Here is a 20,474-nt window from a genome sequence, read left to right as displayed (position 1 = left end):
CCCACCGCTCCTCTTGGGCTTGATTCCAGCCAATTAGAGCAGCAGGCGAAAAGCTTCCCAGTCCTGCTGTCCCTCAGATGAGGAGAGGGCAAGTGGCAGCATGTGGAGTTGTTTCCTCTCCCCATGAGGCAGAACCTGTGAGCCAGATCAGACTCTGTCTTGCATGACTCTGGCGCACATAGCTCAGGGCTTCCCACTCCTCCTGCAGCAGGAAGCCAGCGCTTCAAACATGAGGGAGCTGTAGGGTTGGAGAACCAGCACAGGTTCCCTGATACTATGTTTTGAGGGAAAGCAATCCAGCCAAGCAGGCTGTTGGTTCCCCAGCCTTGCTTTAAAGAATGAAGGTCTTTATATGGCAGAAATACACATGATGGTTAGTGTTACCGCTCACTGGTATGCCCGGAGCTCCTCTTTGTCCCGGAGGCCCTGGAAATCCTTGGTCACCCTGAGAGTAATAAACATTGTAATGGTTACAAAAGCCACTATGCATTTTTGTTATTTGTTCATGATGATCAAGTCTCTTTCTGTGCTCCTACAGTATTACAGAATGCCCAGTTTCCTTTTCTGTAAAGCTTGATGAAAATGTAATGTCAAACAAAGTGAAAACTGGAAATACTGTGATTAATTGCAGGCTTTACATGTTCTGGCAGAATTTGAAGAAGTGGGTCTTACCCACAAAAGCTCATTAGGTAATTAATAAAATTGTTAGTCTTTCAAGAAAAGATTGTACTTGCAACACGGTCACTTTCCATTAGTGTTCTTGTAAACATAATTTCTCTAAAAAAAATCAATGAAGTTACAAACTGCAACAAAAAATGTTGCCTTGCCTTTGAGCTTACTTTTCAGCAGTATTCATTGATTTTAAAGCCAGCTCTTGGAGATCCCCATCATCATCTCATTCTATGTGACCCTTACCTTTGTGCCATTGCATCCTGGAAATCCTGGCAGTCCAGGAGGTCTAATATTTCCTGGCTGACCCTAAACACAAGTTCAAAATTGACAGTGTTATTCAACATGTATATTTCCCTGTAACAGCACTGAAATAATTTACATGCACATAGTGTTGCACAACACTAGATGGATTATAATTTGTTCCTAAATCATTATGGTGAATAAAAATTGCTGATATCAAGATTGTTACCTCTAAGGTTAATTGACAGCAAAAATGCTGACATTGGATTGGGGAATACTGAGATGATGTGTAAGTAGAGGACTTGATTTATCTAGCTTTATTTTACTTACTGGAAGGCCAGGGAGGCCTGAAAAACCAGGTAATCCTACTATTCCCTAATGGTACAAAAAGAAACAGACAAAGAATTATATAAATTAATAGAAAAATCTCATGCAAAATATTTTTTACTCCATTTGTAAGAACAATAAGCATTACCAGAAGGTAAACTATTTGGGGATTTTCATTTGACTACTACCCTTCACCTAACTATTCCACTGCTGTGTCATATATGACTATAAACTGTTATACAGGAGATTAATGCAGTTTAAGGACAACTATGATCTTCTGGGATGATGCCTAGGTAAAATAGGCCAATGCTGCACAAAAACATGCATGAATCTCATATAGGCAGCACAGCAAATTAAAAAGTAGGAGCTACAGCTCTAAATAAAGAGGGACAATGGGAGTTCTGTGCACATTTTTCAAAAATATAGTTAACATAATGGGGCTTTTATTTAATTTTATAGGGAAAACAGATATTAAATCACTTTAATAATAAACAGGACACATATCACTCTAAACATTTGCTGAAATAGATACTCACCCTTTCACCTTTTTGTCCAATTAACCCTATCAGCCCTGGTGAACCCTAAACACCAAACAGAAAACAATCTGCATTAAATCTTTGTGCAATATTTGTAATGCTGACCTCAGAACATACAATTCATTTATTTTGTTTGTTTATATTGTTCACATCTGCACATTACAGAAATTAAAATGAACAGAAGTACACATCGGGGGACACAAATCCCACTATCTATTTGTCTTCCAATTATTCAGAAGGTATTTCTCCTATTACAGACATAAAAAAAACCCAGACAATACAGTGCTATTTGGGGTAGGGGGTCACTGAGAGAGCTAAGTCTTGAATTATTTAGAGCTTTATAGACAATAACCAGCACCCTCCATTGCATCTAAAAGGAAAGTGAGAGACTTCAGAGTCTAGAATACAGGTTGCACCTCCCTTATCTGGCATGCTCAGGACCTGATGGGTACCCAACAAGAGAAGTTGCCAGACAAGGGAAGGTGCAGGGCTGTGCTCAGGGGCTGCTGGCGCACCAGCCTCCCTCCCCTGAGGCTCTGGCCCCAGCCCAGGCTCCCGGGCCTGCCACAGGATTCCAGCCAGCCCCTGCCCCCTCCACCCCGCTAAGAGGGCAAGTGAGGGCTCCAACTCCTGCCCTGCAGCAGCCTCCCAGGCCCCACTGCAGGGGAGCTCCAGTTCCCAGCCCCCACTGCAGCATCCTGGTCCCCGCTGCTGCAGGGCAAGCGAGCGCTCAGGCTCCCAGCTCGCAGGGCAGGCAAGGCTCCAACTCCCACCCTTCAGGACCCTCCCAGCCCCTGCTGCTGCGGGACAGGCAGGGTCTGCAATTCCCAGCCCCCACTGCCGGGGACTCTGGTTCCTAGTCTGCTGTAGCTTTCCACCCCGCTACTGCAGGGCAAAAGGCACTTGGGCTCCTGGACTCACAGCAGCCTCCCACCCCGCAGCCATACGGCAGGCAGGGGCTCCGGCTCCCACCAGCTCCTCTCTCATATGGCAACATGGTCATGTCAGACTATAGAGCCTGCCAGAGAAGAGAGTAGCAGATTTGAGAGGTGCAATCTGTGCTGGCATGCATAGGTTTATACATGATTTTGAGGCCTTACAGGACAGAGAAGCCTAGCTGGGGACAGAAGTCTCTCTTTTTCAGAACACAAGCACGTACAGCACAGAAAGATCCTGGATGCCCCTGATCACCCTGACCACAGCCCAAAAATGGGCTGAAATGGTGAGGAACCCAAGGCAGAGAAACTCATGTTGGATTTACTGCCTTTGGATACACCTGTGTATTTATCACAAGGTTAACAGCAATGGTGTCAGAATCCCATGCAAAGGTACTGTGTGTTGTACGTGTAACAACTAATACGTATCCTTTGAAGTGGTAAGTGGTTGGCTCAGAATTTCCCAGGGGTAAAAGTTATGGAAAAAAGAGTGTGCTTGCACTACAAGGGAGTCAGAGCAGTTAGCACTGATTCCAGTGTTCTCTGTAAGCTGTGCATTGTGCTGCTGCTCAGGAGAGATTCAAATGCTGCTCGGTGGATTAGCAGAGCAACCAGAGACAGGGTTTTTATTTCTACTGGTGGTGCATATTTGCACATCCCTGGCAGCACATGGAAATGCATTCCACTCAGAGATGGAAAATACCAGAAGGAACATTGCTTAGCAGTGGGCTGTTGGGCTCTTAGGATGGGGTGCTAAATCAAGGATCTGTACCCCAAGATTGTGTTCAGAAGCCTCAGGTCCGGAACACAATGGGATCTGATCAGAATCTAGAGGCTTAAACACACACAGGATCCCATGGGTGAATTTCCTCTCAGCAATCTAATGAGTGACCAGCAGGGGTCACTTGACTGGAGCTGTGACAGCCATCATGATGATGTTAAACTCCTTTACACTGACTTCTTTATACATCTCTGCAAACCTCTAAATGTTGAACTTACACAATGAGGATCTGGAAAAACATGCAAGTCCCAGAATGGAACTGACCAACTTTGACAAAGACATTATGGTATATTCCTGTTAGCTGTTTTTGTTGCATCTCTCTGTAAGTGAATGTTACTTTGGCTACTTCAGTGTAACCGACAAAAAAAAAAAAATCTCCTCATGGAAAGTTTTGACATAGAACAAACAAACAAAACACTTTGATTGACATGTCCCTCAGATATTTGAGTTTTTCACCAAGAACGCAAAACCCAAAAGTTTTCGACAGAAAAGCCAGATTTCCAAAGAAAGCAGACAATTTTTGTAAAAAAGTTGGTCAGTATAGAAAAATCAAATGTTTTGACAAAAAATTTTGCTGGAAAGTTTCTCCCCAGCCATATCTCTCTATTACACCAGGGTATGCCTGTGCTGGGAGAAAAAACCCCAACCCAGCAGTGGCAATTTTCAAAATCTAGATCTACTAACTTAGACTCTTCCTAGTTCTGAAGCTGTCATTTACTTTTACTTGGATTCTCCTCTGAATTTGGTCTATAGGTTCTAGTGCAGGTTCTATATATATATATAGGTTCTAGTGCACGTCATCAGGCAGCCAAAGAGTTATGCCTGTGTTCAGATCAATTACATTCAGTACTTAACTAAGCATGAACTCTGTGGCTGTGCCTACACTGGCATTCCTCTTTCAAAAGAGGCATGCAAATGAGGGAAATCAAAAATGCAAAAACGAGGTGTAGATTTACATGTCTTGTGCCTCCTTTGCGTATTCTTCTTTCGAAAAAAGAGCAGTGTAGACGCGGCTCTTTTGAAAGTAAGACCCATTTTCAAAAGAACTCTCCTTTGCATAAAAAAAAAGGAAGAAGGGTTCTTTCGAAGATGGGATTTACTTTCAAAACAGCTGTGTCTACACTGCTTTTCTTCCTTCCACAGAATATGCAAATGAAACACTAGATATGTAAATCTGCACCTCATTTGCATTTTCAATCTCCCTCCTTTGCATGCTTCTTTCAAAAGAGGAATGCAGGGGTAGACACAGCCTGTATATCCTAAGTACATTTTACAAAACTCAAGCAAAAATTTAAACTCTGCATGTGTGTGCACGTGCGCACGCACACACACACACACACACACACACACACACACGTGTGCAACCCACCTTAGGTCCTTGTGGCCCGAGAGGTCCCTCAGGGCCTCGAAAACCTATCTTGCCTGGTGGACCTGGAATACCAGGAAACCCTTTTTCACCCTGTAAAAAGCATAACAAACAAGACATTAGAACCATCCCTGTGGTTTTCTTCCGATAAGTTATTTCAGAAATTCTAATTATTTGGAGGTAACTCTTAGTTTTATTTGCCCATCTCTGTGTAACAATGTTGTTGACACACATTTCTTGTGAACGTCTTTTTTATCTGCTTAGCTTCCACCAGCTTCAGAATTCTGATCCTGCTGAAAAACCCTAGAGTCTCAGCTCACAGTCCTGATAGCTGCGGCAGTGTAAGGGGCCAGTAAACAATTCCACTCCATTCTATTTACCTATGCAAATCATGGAAAGAAACAAAGTCAGAGTGAAACAACATAGTTGGTTTGATTGAGTAAAAGAACTGTCTGCTTTAAGAAGTGGTGTTTTATCATCCCAAGTCACACATTTTTAGCTACAGAGGAAGTTTAAATGAATCTTTTGACTGAACACCTTTAGATCAGTCTAAAAGCATGTTCAGACAACTAATCCATGACCAGAACACAAAAAAAGGCTAAAACCACATGAACAGATTAACAAGGACTAAGTTACACTCCCTTTATTTGTTGAATATGTTGGGTTGTGGGGTAGGCCCTGATGTAACACATAAAGAAAACCATGAGTTGAACACAGTGAGCCACGAAGCTCCAGCACTACTCTAAGCAGCAATTTAAAGCCTTTATACTTGTTCTATATCAGCTCAAAAGGTGGTAATTTCCACCCATTAAAGGCCCCTTTACTCTGCTCAGTAGCAATACAGGGTTTCAAGGAAATGGAGAATTAGGCCACCAAATTTTAAACTATCTGACGTGGATAGTTTAAAATGACTGAGGCTATTCACTGTCATACAAGACTGCTGGACTGTAGGTAGAAGAAAGTCAAAGAAAGTCTAAAAATACTCTCATTTCCTTTTCAATGCCACTTTTTAATGAGTGCAGGCTGGCTGCAATCACTGATGTTTTCAGAATCAGATACAGAGTTAAAAGTAGTTATGTCATTTGTCAAGGGAGCTTGAGGGATTTATTTTGGCTGGGTAGAGCTATTTATTAAAGTCTTGATCTGATAGATTTGGTTTCTTTGGCTATGTCTAAACAACAAGTGTCAAAGACAGCCCAACAGACTCAGGCTAGCCAGGCTCATGAAATAGCACTGGAAGTAAGGGTGTAGATACTGCACCTTGGGCTGGAGCTTGGACTCTGAGACCACCCTTGGGCTTCAAACACCAAGCTCCAGCCTGAGCAGCAATACCTATACTGCCATTTTCACTGTGACAACACAAGCCCTGTGAGCATGTCTGTTACCAGAGGCTCAGAGTCGTAAGATGTGGAAACATACTCAGTTCATGACAACATCCCTTTTTAGGACAGAACTTCAGCACAGGCAGATGGCAACCCAAAAGGACGTAAACACACAGTATCATAGAATCCTAGGACTGGAAGGGACATCAGGAGGTCATTGAGTCCAGCCTCCTGCCTAAAGCAGGATCAGCCCTAATTAAATCATTCCAGCCAGGACTTTGTCAAGCCAGGACTTAAAAACCTCTAGGGATGGACATTCCACCACAGATCACTCTAGATCAGCAATGATCCTGGAAGGTTCTTCTTAATCTGCCATTTTTAAATCATCTGATTATGCTGAGCTTTCCTTGCTCATAAGTGAGGATGTTAGACACATCATGCGAACCACTTAATTAATCAGAGAAATTTAGCAGTTGTTCAATTTATTATTTTTTTTCTTTTAATTGGTGGTTTATCGTATTTATTCTCATTTTTCTCACAACAGTCCTTATTTATCTTGATCAAGTCAAAGTTAGTCAAACTGGTTGACAAACATGAAAAATGTTCATTTGAAGATTTTAGTGAGAGATAACAGTGCCTGTATTTTGTTTTGTTTTTTGTGGGTGTGGTGCTTAGGACAGGACAGCCTGAAAATATGTATTATTAATAAACAATATATCACTAGAAAATCACTTCCTAATGTTCAACCTAAACATCCTTTGATGCAGTTTAAACCCATTGCCAGGGGTTAAGAAGAAGAGGAGGTTACTCATCGGTACAGTAACAGATATTCTTCAGGATGAGTGTCCCTCTGGGTGCTCCACTTCTGTTCAAGATGTGTCCCTGCACCTTTGATTGGATAGTTTACAGCAGCTCTCCCCACCTAATGCTTCCTACCTGGGGAGCAAGAGTGGGGAGAGGGGGACCTTGTGGCAGAGAGGGGCTGTTCTGGCCCTTTCCCGAGTTTAGGGTGGGGCACACAGCTGATGCCCCTGAAATCCCCTCATCAGTTACCTCTGTCCACTATTACTACAGATCCCTTTCCACAGTACTCCTTCCTAGGCAGCCATTTCCCACTTTGTGTGTGCAACTGACTGTTCCTTCATAAGTAGAGTACTTTGAATTTGTCCTTTTAGAATTTCATCCTTTTTACCTCAGCTCATTTCTCCAGTTTGTCCAAATGATTTTGAATTATAATCCTACCCTGCAAAGCACTTGCAACTTCCCCCAGCTTGGTATCTTCTGAGAACTTTGTAAGTGTACACTCTATGTCATTACCTAAATAATTGATGAAGATATTGAACAGAACCAGGCCCGTGGGACCCCAGTTGTTGTATCCTTCTGGCATGACTGAGAATTATTGAGAACGACTCTCTGAGAATGCTTTTCCAGCCAGTTATGCATTCACATTCTAGGAGATCCATCTAGGTTGCATTTCCTTAGTTTGTTTATGAGAAGGTCACGCAAGACAGTATATAAAAAGCTTTACTTAAGTCAAGGTATACCAAGTCTACCACTTTCCCCACATCCACAAAACTTGTTACCCTGTCAAAGAAAGCTATTAAGTTGTTTTGACACAATTTGTTCTGAATAAATCAATGCTACTACGTATCACCTTATTATCTTCTAGATGTTTGCAAACTGATTGCTAACTGACTAGTCTGTAATTTCCTGTTGTCCTTATTTCCCTTTTTATAAATTGGCACTATATTTGTCCTTTCCTATTCTTTTGAAATCACTCATTTTTCACAGCTTTCAAAGATACCTGAGCCATTAGTGGTTATCTCCTCGGTCAACTCAAGTATTCTAGGATGTATTTCATCATTATGGTGGCCTAACTTGGCAGATTTTTTACAATCCTGTTTCTGTGAGGGAATTATGTACCAGAGTACTCTGTGGACTAATGGGACATCTCAAGCCCCCAGCAGGGTCACCTGAGCATTCCTAATCCCTAAGGCTGACCTGAAGTTTGTAAAATCACTCATGCTAAAGAAGCATTTGCTGGGTCTGGGTTTATGTCATTCACTGCATTAACCACCACAGAATGCAGAAGCAGTCTAAACTCCACTCAGGACGTCCTCGCAATGCTGCATTCATTTTTGATTATTCATTTTTGATTTTTTTCTACAACCAAGAACTAAATTATTACATTGCGACATTAATATAACTCACACCAATCTAAGTATCTGCCTACACTGCAGGTAGGACGGAGCCACCCACTTATGTAGACAGACTCATGCTAGCCTGGCTCCCGTTAGTAGACTAATGATAGCAATGTAGACATACTCTTGGCTCTGGCAGAGATTAGGGGTTGCCACTTGAACTGCTGGAATCACAGGCTGTGGCCACACCACCCCTCCCTTTCAGAAGGTGCATGTTAACGAGGCAGTTTGGAATATGCTAATGAGGTGCTGATATGAATATGCAGTGCCTTGTTAGCATAATGATGGCCTCACGTGATTCAGAAGTGCCACTTTCGGAACACAGGCTGCTCATGTAGACAGGTGTCTTTCAAAAGGATCCCCTGACTTTGAAAGCCCCTTCTTCCTAAAACCAAATAGGAAGAAAAGGGGCTTTTGAAGTCATGGGATCCTTTCAAAAGGCCCCCGTCTACATGGGCGGCAGGCGTTCCGAAAGCGGCACTTTTGAATCGCGCATGGCCGTCATTATGCTAATGAGGTGCTGCATATTCATATCAGTGCCTCATTAGCATCTTCTGAACTGTCTCATTAACATGCCCCTTATGAAAGGGAGGGATGGTGTGGCCACAGCCACAATGTCCCAAGCATGGCTACACTGGGCCAAACAAATAGTCCCACTAGCCCAGTATCCTGTCTTCTGATACCGGCTGTTGCCAGATGCATAAAAAAGAATGAACAAAACGTGACAGTTATCATGCAATCCATCCCCTATCATCCAGTCCCAACATCCAGCACTCAGAGGTTGAAAGACATCCAGAGAATTAGATTGCATTCCTGACCATCCTGGTGGATAACCAGTAATGGTCCAATAAAAATAAAAGATATGATCTCATCTGCCTCATCTTTCTCATACTTTGATAATTAGGGTCTAGACTACTCATTAGGAGACCAGGGTCTGAACCCCAAAGAACAACTGAATCAACAGGTTTGTATAGTTATTGGCTATGTCAACAGAAGCTACTGATGCATCTGTCTGAAGAAGGTACCGTTGGAAGAGATGTTCCAACAGAACTTCTGTCGACAGATTCCATCTACACATAAAAACAGATAGATCTGCACACACCCCCACCCCCCGGAATGTCTACACGGCTTTTTTGTTGGCAGTTTTTGTCGACAAAATGCATTGTGTGTGTAGACATTCTATGAGTTTTGTCTACAAAAAACTGCTAAAAGGAAAAGAGTTTGAAGGGGAAAACTATGAGGATACTGAGGCCCACCACTGAACAGCATTACTGTTTGTGGAACACTGAATCTACTCGAGGGCAGAGAGCATGCTGAGCAACCATTCAAAGACTATAGCTAGCTTCTGTTAGAAAAGCTAATGCAACATAGAAGTGTGAAGTCTAAGACTGCATCTTAATGTTTATTTTCTATGACACTCATGTTTGCTCTCCCCTACTATTTCACTTTGGCATCTCTCTCTGATTTGTCTATTAAATCATTTTTTCTTTACTCCAAGGAGGTCTCTGTTGTGTAAATTGCGTGGTGCATGTATGCTCAACTGAAATGATAATGGGAAGCAGGTTTCTCCATCAGGGTAATGAACCAAAGGAGAAATGTCCAAGTGTCCTGTAATTAAGAACTTGGGGAGATGGATTTCACAAGAGTCTGGACTGCAGACGTTGTTGAGGTCATCCTGCAGGATTGCCTAGGCTAAAAGCCATGCTTGCAGGCTGACTACTGGTGTCAGAGATAACAGAGCATAGCAATAAGGCACACAGGTGGTAACAGAACCCCCTTCTGGTCTGGAAGATCCTCAAAACACCACATACATCCTGGGACGAACATAGCTACAAAACTGCAAACAAAGTCACTTGCCAGAGTCTGTTTAAGATGATCAGGGCACATAGAGCTCGGGAGAAGTGAACTTCTGATTTTAGTGAAGTAGAAATCTGAATAACTAAATAAATGGAAAAGATTTTAAAACTTCTACATTCTTCCTAGATTAACCCTGTACACACTGTTTATCTGAGAGGTGAATGTGAGGTAATGAATCTTCCTTAGAGTTGTCTAGAGAATAACAACAGTTTGTGTTACTACCCAGTAAATTGATTCTGTTCATCATTAATGTTATTAATTTACACCAATGATTTATTTGTCTGTGTGTGTTTCGGCGGGGGGGAAGGCAGAATAACGTATTTTATCTCTTACCTTATTACCTTTCATTCCATCACAGTAGCAGTGACTTTTGCCTTGGCAGACACAGTTCTGAAAAGAAGAGATAGGAACTTTACAATAACTTTACAACAAAAGGTATTAGTTTTTTCAGTGTGCAGTCTAATGAAGGAAAATTGCTTTGACAATATTTCAGTAATGTAGCATTTAATTAAATCAAACAATTTCCAGGTAAGATCTCAATACCTGTATACTGCCCTATATATACACAACAGTTACCCTTAACGTATGAACATTAGCTAGCTACCTCTCACAACAGATCCATGAAGCAGGTAAGACATACAATTCCCATTTTTATAGTTGTGAAGCTTGTTGCTAAGAGTATATCACTCTCCCATGAACACAAGGCAGTAACTGTCAGGGCTGAAGTTGGAATTCAAGAGTTCCTGGCTCAGAGTCCTCAGCTCTAGCAATTCCTGATAGATTGTTTAGAAACTGAGCATAAAGAAGAGAAAGAGTAAACCCTGGCCTAAGCTATAGAGTTAGGTCAACCTAAAGCAGCTTACACCGACCTCTTTCTGTAAGCATCTACACTAAAATGCAGTTCCCACCAATGTAAATTGCCCACTACACCAACACCTAATAACAATACCTTCATGAGAGGTATAACACATAAGTTGCTAACATCAACTTTTGTTGTCCTTCAAAAGTCTTTGCACACAGGAGCTTAAATTGGTGCAAGCACTTCTGGTGAGGATGCGAACTGCTGACAAAGAAGCATAATGTGAACATGCAACAGCAATTTAATTACAGTGGGGGCCACAAGCTCTTAGGAAATCAAGTTTAGTTTTTCCATATTCAATAATAGTGTCTTCTACCCTGAAAGATTCTCAAGTGCTTTATAAATGTGACTTCATCATGATATTCGTCTGAATACACACAGAAATCATACAATCAGCTTTGACACTGATGGCCAGGAGACAGGAAAGCACCAAGGACATGGCATTGCAAACAGTAGAGTCTCTGGAACCCGAGGGCAGTGCATCTCAGAAAGAGAATAGTGAAGGAAAGGGTAGCAGTTCCCCAGGTCTGTGGCTTATTTCATACCACCTAGCTATAACTCCCAAGGGATTGTTTGCAAGATGAGAATTACTGGAGTGCAGGGAGGCTTGGTTACATGTGCAACTTTTGTCTTAGCTCAGAACTCCTCCTTGCCAAGTGAATGCTCAAGAGGGGAGCAGAGAGTGGAATCAGGGAGGTTTAGGGCTCCTTTGTGCCAAAGAAGCAATGCATGGGAGCTGAAAAAAAACAAATCGTGGTGATCCTGTGATTCTTTAAATAAGGTGCTTTCAAATCCACAAAATAAGTTATGATAAAAACAGGATTGTCTCCCTTTCTTTCATCTCTAGTAATCTTAGATGTTACTTGTAACAATAGAAAGTTAGATGTTTCAGGCAGAAGTATTTTTTTAAATTGTTTGTGTCTCTTGAAAGAGTGTCTCTATATGAAAAACAAATATTTTCTGACACACTTTTCATTTTTTGGAAAGATAAACTGTACCTTCACAGTCACTCAGGATAAGAAGGTGCTTAAACCAGACAGCCAGTGTAGACTAGTCTCTATTGGCTACAAATGCCGCCAGTAAAATTTTCAGTAAGCGAGTCACTGACTGAAATACAGAATCAACAATGCAGAAAGAGAAGTTCCTCACCTGTGTAGTAACGATGGTTCTTCGAGATGTGTCCCCGTGGGTGCTCCACAGTAGGTGTCGGGCTCGCCCCGGTGCCGCAGATCGGAAATTTCCAGAAGTCTCCATCGGGTCGCACATGTGCCGATGTGCTTCGGTCCTTCGTGTGCTTACGGTCACGTGCGCGATCCGGTCCCCACCAGTTCCTGATCAACCGCTCCAGATGCCTCTGAAAAACACGAAAAAGAGCTCCGAAGTGGGGAGGAACGGGTGGGTAGTGGAGCACCCACGGGGACACATCTCCAAGAACCCTTGTTACTACACAGGTGAGTAACTTCTCTTTCTTCTTCAAGTGGTCCCCGTGGGTGCTCCACAGTAGGTGACTACCCAGCAGTGACCCCAAAAAAGGAGATGGGTACCCGATTTATGTGCAGCTTGCCCTTGAAAGGACTGCTGTCGATAGGCGTGTATCCTCATCAAACACCTGGTGCATGGCATAGTGCTTGGCAAAAGTGTTGTAGGATGACCAAGTCGCCGCTCTGCAGATGTCTCTCAGCGCGATCCCCTTGAAGAAGGCCGTCGATGCCGCCATCTCCCTAGTGGAGTGAGCCCTGGGCGGAACTGGCAGAGGAGTCTAGCGAAGCTCATAGCACAGTCTTATGCAGGATACGATGTGGTTTGAAATCCTTTGTGAAGATAGGCCTTCCCCTTTCGACCTGGGTGCGAGGGACACCAGGAGTCTGTCCATTTTCCGGAAAGGCTTAGTCCTATCTATGTAAAAGGCCAACGCCCTTCTCACATCTAATAAGTGCAGCCGTGCCTCCTTGCTGGAGTTGTGAGGCTTAGGATAAAACAAGGGTAATACTATTGGTTCGTTAATGTGGAACTCTGAAGAAACCTTTGGAACGAAGGCTGGGTGTAATCATAAGACCACCGCTTCCTTTGAGAACACTGTGCAGGGTAGTGTGGCCATTATTTCTGCAAGCTCGCTCACCTGACGGGCTGACGTAATCGCAAGAAGAAAGGCTGTCTTCATGGTAAGTAACCAGAGGGGAACCGTGGCCAATGGTTCAAAGGGCGGTCCTGACAGCGTGTGGAGGACCAAGTCCAAGCTTCATGACAGTGGTAGCGGTTTCCAAGGGGGATACAGGTTTGCTAACCCCTTTAGGAACCGCGTGACAACAGGATGGGCGAATATGGTTGGCCCTTCCTCTTTGTGTCGAAAAGCTGATATAGCCGCGAGATGGACCTTTAGCAAGAATAGAGAGAGCCCCTCTCATTTGAGCTCCAGCAAGTAGTCCAGAATTACAGTTATGGGGTGTCCAGAGGTGCCAACTGCTTGGAAGAGCACCAGGAGATAAATCGTTTCCACTTCTGTGCGTAAGTCCTTCTAGTGGAATTCCTTTGACTGAACTCCAAGACTTGTTGCACCCCCTCCGAACATGTGCTCTCTAAGGCGCTGAGCCATGGATTAACCATGCCTGTAGGTGGAGTCCTTGTGGATGTGGATGCACTATTGACCCCCGAGCCTGCGTGAGAAGGCCCGGTACTGCCGGTAGGGAAATGGCCGGCGACATGCCATGCGCAGAAGCAGCGGGAACCATTGCTGTCAGTCCCAGGTTGGGACTATGAGTATCATGTGTGCTCTCTCCCTTTTGGCTTTCTCCAAAACCTTGTGTATGAGTGTTGTGGGAGGGAACGCATAGAGTAGAGGGCCCTTCCATGGAATCATGAAGGCGTCCCCCAAGGATCCCTGTCCTATGCCTGCTCTGGAGCAGTACTGGGGATATTTCTTGTTGTTGTGAGTGGCCAACAAATCGATTTGGGGAAACCCCCATTTGTGAAACACTCGTCGGAGCAGGTCGGAATGCATCTGCCACTTGTGCGTGAGAGCAAAGCGTCTGCTGAGTTGGTCCGCCTTTACGTTGTGGACACCCGGTAAGTATGAGGCTCTTAGGGTTATATTGTTGGCAATACACCAGTTCCACAACTGAACAGCCTCCGCACAGAGTGCACGAGATCTGGCCCCTCCTTGTCGGTTTATATAAAACATGGTGGAGGTGTTGTCGGTATTTATCCCAACTACTTTTCCATGCAGGTAATTTCAAAAACGCCTGCACGCATTGAACACTGCTCTGTGCTCTAGTATGTTTATATGCAGTGTCTTCTCCACAGGGGACCATAAACCTTGAGCGACTTCGTTGCCAATGTGTGCTCCCCATCCCATATGGGATGCATCTGTTGTGAGAAAAACGGTAATTTGCGTTGGCGGAAAGGCATCCCTACTAGTAGGTTCTTGGGGTCTGCCCACCATGCCAGTGACCTTTGCACCTCCATTGTGGGTGATACTATCCTGTGAACGGTATGGGCTATTGGTTTGTAAACGCTCGCCAACCAATGCTGCAGGCCTCGCATGTGCAGTCTGGTGTTTTGTACCACAAACGTGGTGGTCGCCATGTGCCCCAACAGCTGTAGACATGTTAGGATTGGGACAGTGGGGCTGTACGTTATTACTTGTACCAGGGATTTCATGGAGTGAAAACGGGCATCAGGCAGGTATACCCTTGATGTAGCAGAGTCTATTCGCGCCCCTATAAATTCTATATTTTGCATGGGCTCGGTCTTTGACTTCGAGAGGTTGATGATGAGACCCAGCGAGGCAAATGTGTTTGTGGTGATGTGTATCATTCGTAAGACCTCCGCTTTGGAGGTTCCTTTCAGCAGGCAGTCGTCTAGGTATGGAAAAACGAAGATGCCTTGTCTGTGTAGATACGCTGATACTACCGCCAGGGTTTTGGTAAAAACTCTGGGTGCCGAAGAGAGACCGAATGGAAGAACTCTGTACTGGAAATGTTCTCTGCCTACTGTGAATCGGAGGAAACATCTGTGTGCCAGATGAATTGCCATATGAAAATACGCGTCCTGTAAGTCGAGGGCTGCAAACCAGTCTCCATCATCCAGTGTCGTGATTATGGAAGCAATTGTAGTAATTTTGAAACATTGCTTGTGCAAATACCGATTGAAGGACCGTAAATCCAGGATTGGTCTCCAACCTCCTGTCTTCTTCTCTGTCAGGAAGTACCGGGAGTAGAAGCCTTTCCCCTGGAATTGCTCCGGTACTCTCTCCACCGCCCCTATGAACAAGAGGTGGTCCACTTCCTGTTTTAACTTTGTGTGGTGAGAGGGATCCTTGAAAAAGGGCCTGGTGGGAGGGTTCGGAGGTGGCAATGATTGAAAAGGGATTGTGTACCCTGTGGCTATAATCTCCAATACCCATCTGTCTGTGGTGATGCTTTGCCATTGAGAGTAGAACGCTTTGAGCCGATGGTGAAACGTGTTGAGATTGGCACTGAGAGACGGTCTTGGTTTTGTAGTCCCCGACGTACCCGTCAAACCTGCTGTCTTATGGTTTGTCCGGAAGGGGTGCAGCCCTGCTGGGGCCGACGTCTAGGGGCCATGTACTGCTGTGGCTGTTGTTGGTGCCCCTGGTCATACCCCCGTTGATATTGAGTACGCTGTGGTTGATAAGCGTAACGCCTTTGTTGAGGGTAAAACTTCTTCCTCCTGTACGGCGGGGTGTATATACCCAGGGTCCTAAGTGTAGTTCTCGAGTCCTTGCTGGAGTGTAGGACCGACTCAGTTGAGTCCACAAATAACTTCTGCCTATCAAAAGGAAGATGTGCGATTTTTACTTGCAGATCCCTGGGAATCCTGGACGTCTGGAGCCACGATTCCCTACGCATTACTACCGCAGTGGCTGTGGAACGAGCCACTGTGTCTGCTACGTCTAAGGCGATCTGAACTCCTGCTCGTGAAGCTGCGTAGCGCTCCTGGACGATCGCTTGGAGGACCGGCTTTTTGTCCTCTGTAAGGAAATCCATGAGGGAGGTGAGTCTCGAATAATTGTCGAAATTGTGGTTTGACAAGTGAGCGGCATAATTCGCCATTCACAGCAGCAAGGTAGATGATGAGTAAACCTTTCTGCCGAGTAAGTCTAACTTCTTTGTGTCCTTGTCTGATCCCCCTGACCTATACTGGGACGTTTTGGCTCTGTGTTGTGAGGATTCAACCACTAATGAATTCGGCTGTGGGTGACTGAACAGAAATTCCATGCCCTTGGCAGGGTCAAAATACTTCTTATCCACCTTCTTGTTTGTAGGAGGGATGGAGGCCGGAGTCTGCCATATGTTGGTGGCTGAGCCCATAATCGCTTCATCCAATGGGATGGCGATCTTGGATGAAGCCAAGGGTCTGAGATTTTTGAGGAGTTTATGGTGTTTCTCCTGCACCTCTGCCACTTGAATGTCTTGTGATTAAGCCATCCTTTTGAACAACTCTTGAAACTGTTTTAGGTCATCTGTGGGAGAGATATCTCCAGGAACAACTGCTTCATCTGGGGAGGATGAGGAGGCATCGCTATGATACATTTCCTCTAAGTCCTCAGGTTCCTGACTCTGTTCACGTTTGTTGTTTTAAGGTTTCCAGATGGGGTTCCACATCCTTTGAACCACTCTCTGACTGGGAAATTTGTGATGTTCCCCCAGGGTAAGACTGGGTGCTGTGATGTCGACAAGGCGTCAACGGGGATCTACCCCGGGACCCAGATCCCCTGTGCCGATGTCCCATGTGGTAAGGGCGGCCATAGCAACAAGGGCAAGGGCCCGGTGATGGGGACCTAGACCACGACCTGAAAGTGTAGACGTGACGTGTAGAAAGACATGACTGTCGAGATGACACTGACAAAGGCGGGGATCCTCTGTGATACTATGCATAGGGATCCCTCCTGGAGGTTGGTGAAAAATGTCCAAGCCCGGGGGATGGCGGCTGAAGGAATGGAGATGGAAGTCTGTGGCAGGCTGTTGGAGTTGCTGCCCAATGAATCTCTGTGGGAGAGCGAGGTGATAATGGCAGTGCAATGATCTCCGGGGAAGGGCTGTGGTGCCGGGTCTTGATCTTTGCTTTCCCCCGTTCAGGCACCGCAGGTGTTCCCATCGGCGCCGGGGGGCTTGGCACCGTAGTCGGTGCCGCACTCAGTTCCGTTGCCCTTGGTGCCACGCTCGGTGCCGCTGCCCTCGGTGCTGCTTGGGTAGTCTCCTCCGGCACCGTTGGGCCCCGTGCCGGGTGCCCTCGCTCCGGTGCCGTTAGTGCCGCAAGACTCAGTGCCGTGGAGGCCGGTGCCAACATTTCCGGTGCCTGCAGAGCCCTCGGTGCCACCTCCTTAACAGCTGGAGGCCCCTGCACGGGCACATGTGCCGTGGCCTTCCCACTATGAGAGGCCAGTGGGCCTGGGCCCCGTGCTCCGCTCGTCCCGCTCGTAGAGGTAACTGGCAGGGATCGAGCTGGTGAAAGCTTTTTCTTCTTCTGCACAGAGGAGGTCAGAGAAGCCGCCTTCCTCTTGTGCGAGCCCGAAGAGCCCTCCTTATGAGGCTTCTCCAATGTCCCAGGCTGGAGGGCCTTGTCAAACAGAAACATTTTTAGCCTCATTTCCCTGTCCTTTCACACTCTAGCTGTAAGCTTAGAGCAATGAGGGCATTTCTGGGGGACATGGGCTTCCCTGAGGCACCGAATACATTTACTATGTCCATCTGAGGCAGGCATGGCCTCCCAGCATGATTCACATTTCTTAAAACCCAGCGAGGACATTGTTTGAGCTTCAAAGTCTTTAAGTGCTAACAGGGCACTTAGCAGTTAATCAGTCCGGCAGCAGATAACAGTTAACAGATAACTTTTGAGGCCTTCAGATAGCGGACCTGCCCGAGGCGGCCGCCTCCATCCTTTTCCTTGCTCTCTTTTCCTTTTTAAACTATATACACTCTAACATAAACTACTATAATAGCTAAGCAACAAGTTATAACTATTAACAATAAGTAAAACAGAGTTTATCTGTCTCAGGCGTTGGAGCTGGAGTGGATTCTGTCTGCAGCCATTGGCGGTTGAGAAGGAACTGGCGGGGACTGGATCGCGCACGTGACCGTAAGCGCGCGAAGGACCGACGTGCATTGACACATGCACGACCCGACGGAGACTGCCGGAAATTTCCGATCTGCGGTGCCGGGGCAAGCCCGACACCTACTGTGGAGCACCCACGGGGACCACTCGAAGAAGAATTAGAAGTTAAAGCTGGGTATATCTCAAAAGGAAAAAGTGGCTAGTTTAAGATTCTCAAGCCACTAATAAATCTTTGAAATGGTTTTCATTTGACATGATGCTTCTGCATTCCAAACACTCAAGGATGAAGGCCTCTGTCTTGTAAAACTATTGCAAATAATAACTGTGCAGTTCATCACTTTGATTAAATGTCTTTTTCAACATACCTGTCCCAGCCTACATCTGGAATTAATTAAAAAAAAAAAAGACACCCTCTCACTGGGTATCATTCAAGCTAGATCTTCTGGTAAACATGACGAGGTTATGCCTTTTCTCCAGCATTAACCTGATTTATCGATGCTCAAGACAGCCTACATCAGCAATATAACACTTGAATTGCTGTATATATGATAACTCTGTGCTCACTCATATGAGGAACTAAGATCTTGGGGGAATATCCCAAGCTTCTTTACATTGTAGCAGACTGAGATACTCTAGAAATTCTTTCCCCTGTGCTCTCTCCTCTGAATGCACAGGGAGAAGTGTGGGAAACCCACTTGAGATACATCACTTACCATATTCAAGAGCTTTAGTGTGTGCACAAAGCATGAACTGGAGGCAAACCTGGAGTTATACCTTGAGAGTGAACCTTGTACAACAGTCTCTCAAGTTATGTGAGGGCTGCAGTCCCACAAACCCTCGCATAACTCAAATTGCACATAAGCTTTGGGGTGGCTTTTTTCCCCTGGCAGAACACACATTCTGCAGCCAGGAAAGCAGCAGGAGCACCTGGTACTGCTTTTGAAAGGTAAGTCCTGAAGATCAGGGGGACAGTACAGAGTTCTTAGGCACATGTTCATACCACTAGACTAGACCATACCTCAAGGTTGGAAAATAAGCAGCCCACTGGCTAGATGTGGTTTGGGCTACTAGATGCTTTACTTACATGAGTGCACACAGGTATGGTCACTCATAGCTCCCACTGGCCACAGTTCTCCATTCCTGGCCAATGGGAGCTGGGGGAGTGGTGGCCCAGTCTCTGCCATTTCCTCTAGCATCTACTGGCCAGGAACATTGAAACATGGCCACAGTGAGCTGCAAGGTACCATTCCTGTGTACACACAAATAAATGAAGTGTTTGGAGGTCCGCCAGGCGTTAATCCCGGTGAACTGTGTCCAGCCGTCAGGCCACCTACTGCCCACCTCTGCCATATGTCTTTGTAGAGAGAGCTATAAAACAGTGACTGTCACAATAGAAGCAGAAATCCTAATGCTTCTCTCTCAGACTAAAACAACTGCCAGTGTAATAAATGCCAGCACACCCTAAAAGAGTGGGGGGCAACAGACAAAATCATGATCTATCCTGTTTTTTTTCCTTCCAACACTATTGCATGATTATTAATTTTCAGTATTCACACCATTACAAAAGCCCCACATTCTTGGATTTTGTGACTATCTAAATGGACCGATTTGGGGTGATTTGACATTATTTATTAATTTGAACTTTTCATGAACTCTAATTTGTGCTCCACTGTACTTACCAGAAATTAAAAAATAATGAAGTAGAAAAATAAAACATTGAATTTGCATAAGAATTTTTAGCACTAGCTCCATAACTGTTACAAGTTTATAGCCCTGATTCTGGAAAACAAAGGTAATCATTGTAATTATTTTCCCTATACATTTTATAAATTATGACTTTAAGAAATCTAGATCAAGAAAATGTAACAGTCATCTGCTAACCATGTGTAGGATAAAGCAGTGGATGTGCCTAAACCTTAGCCTTATGGATGCTTTGCATAAATTCCTTTAGCATGTATGTAGACATTACTTTATGTTTTTCTGATAAGCATCCTTCCTCAAATAAAATGTCATATGATAACATAGCAGGTTCCAGTGGTGTATGTATTAATACCATAGAAAATATGTTTGTGTTATACATTGCCATAGCAAAAATAAATCTGAATTATTTTAATGGCTAGGTATATCTATTTTTTCTCTTGATAACTCCACTCCATTCTCCCAGGTGTTAATGTTTGTGCTGTATGGTGATACTTACTATACGACACTAGAGGAAACAGGCATTACAAGTTGTGTTGGTCTACCACTACAGACACCACTTGTCACAAATAACATGTGGTGTTTAAATCTATTTCTTCCTCTCCA

General features: G+C 44.7%; 1 protein-coding gene across 1 annotated transcript in view; it reads right to left on the bottom strand.

The window, feature by feature from the left end:
• Positions 1-387: 387 nt before the first annotated feature.
• LOC142018647 (uncharacterized) overlaps positions 388-20,474 on the bottom strand; it is a 32,226-nt gene continuing 12,139 nt past the window's right edge. Inside the window, exons 2-7 of the mRNA XM_075004607.1 lie at positions 10,571-10,627; positions 4,861-4,950; positions 1,776-1,820; positions 1,243-1,287; positions 916-1,037; positions 388-445 (exon numbers count right to left, since the gene is read on the bottom strand). Of these exons, the coding sequence (XP_074860708.1) occupies positions 388-445; positions 916-1,037; positions 1,243-1,287; positions 1,776-1,820; positions 4,861-4,950; positions 10,571-10,627 (417 nt within the window). The remainder of the gene's footprint in view (positions 446-915; positions 1,038-1,242; positions 1,288-1,775; positions 1,821-4,860; positions 4,951-10,570; positions 10,628-20,474) is intronic.

The sequence above is a fragment of the Carettochelys insculpta genome, chromosome 10 (assembly GCF_033958435.1).
Source record: "Carettochelys insculpta isolate YL-2023 chromosome 10, ASM3395843v1, whole genome shotgun sequence".
Taxonomy (NCBI): domain Eukaryota; kingdom Metazoa; phylum Chordata; order Testudines; family Carettochelyidae; genus Carettochelys; species Carettochelys insculpta.
The sequence above is the reverse complement of the archived record's forward strand: the minus strand, read 5'-3'. Positions and strand labels throughout refer to the sequence as shown.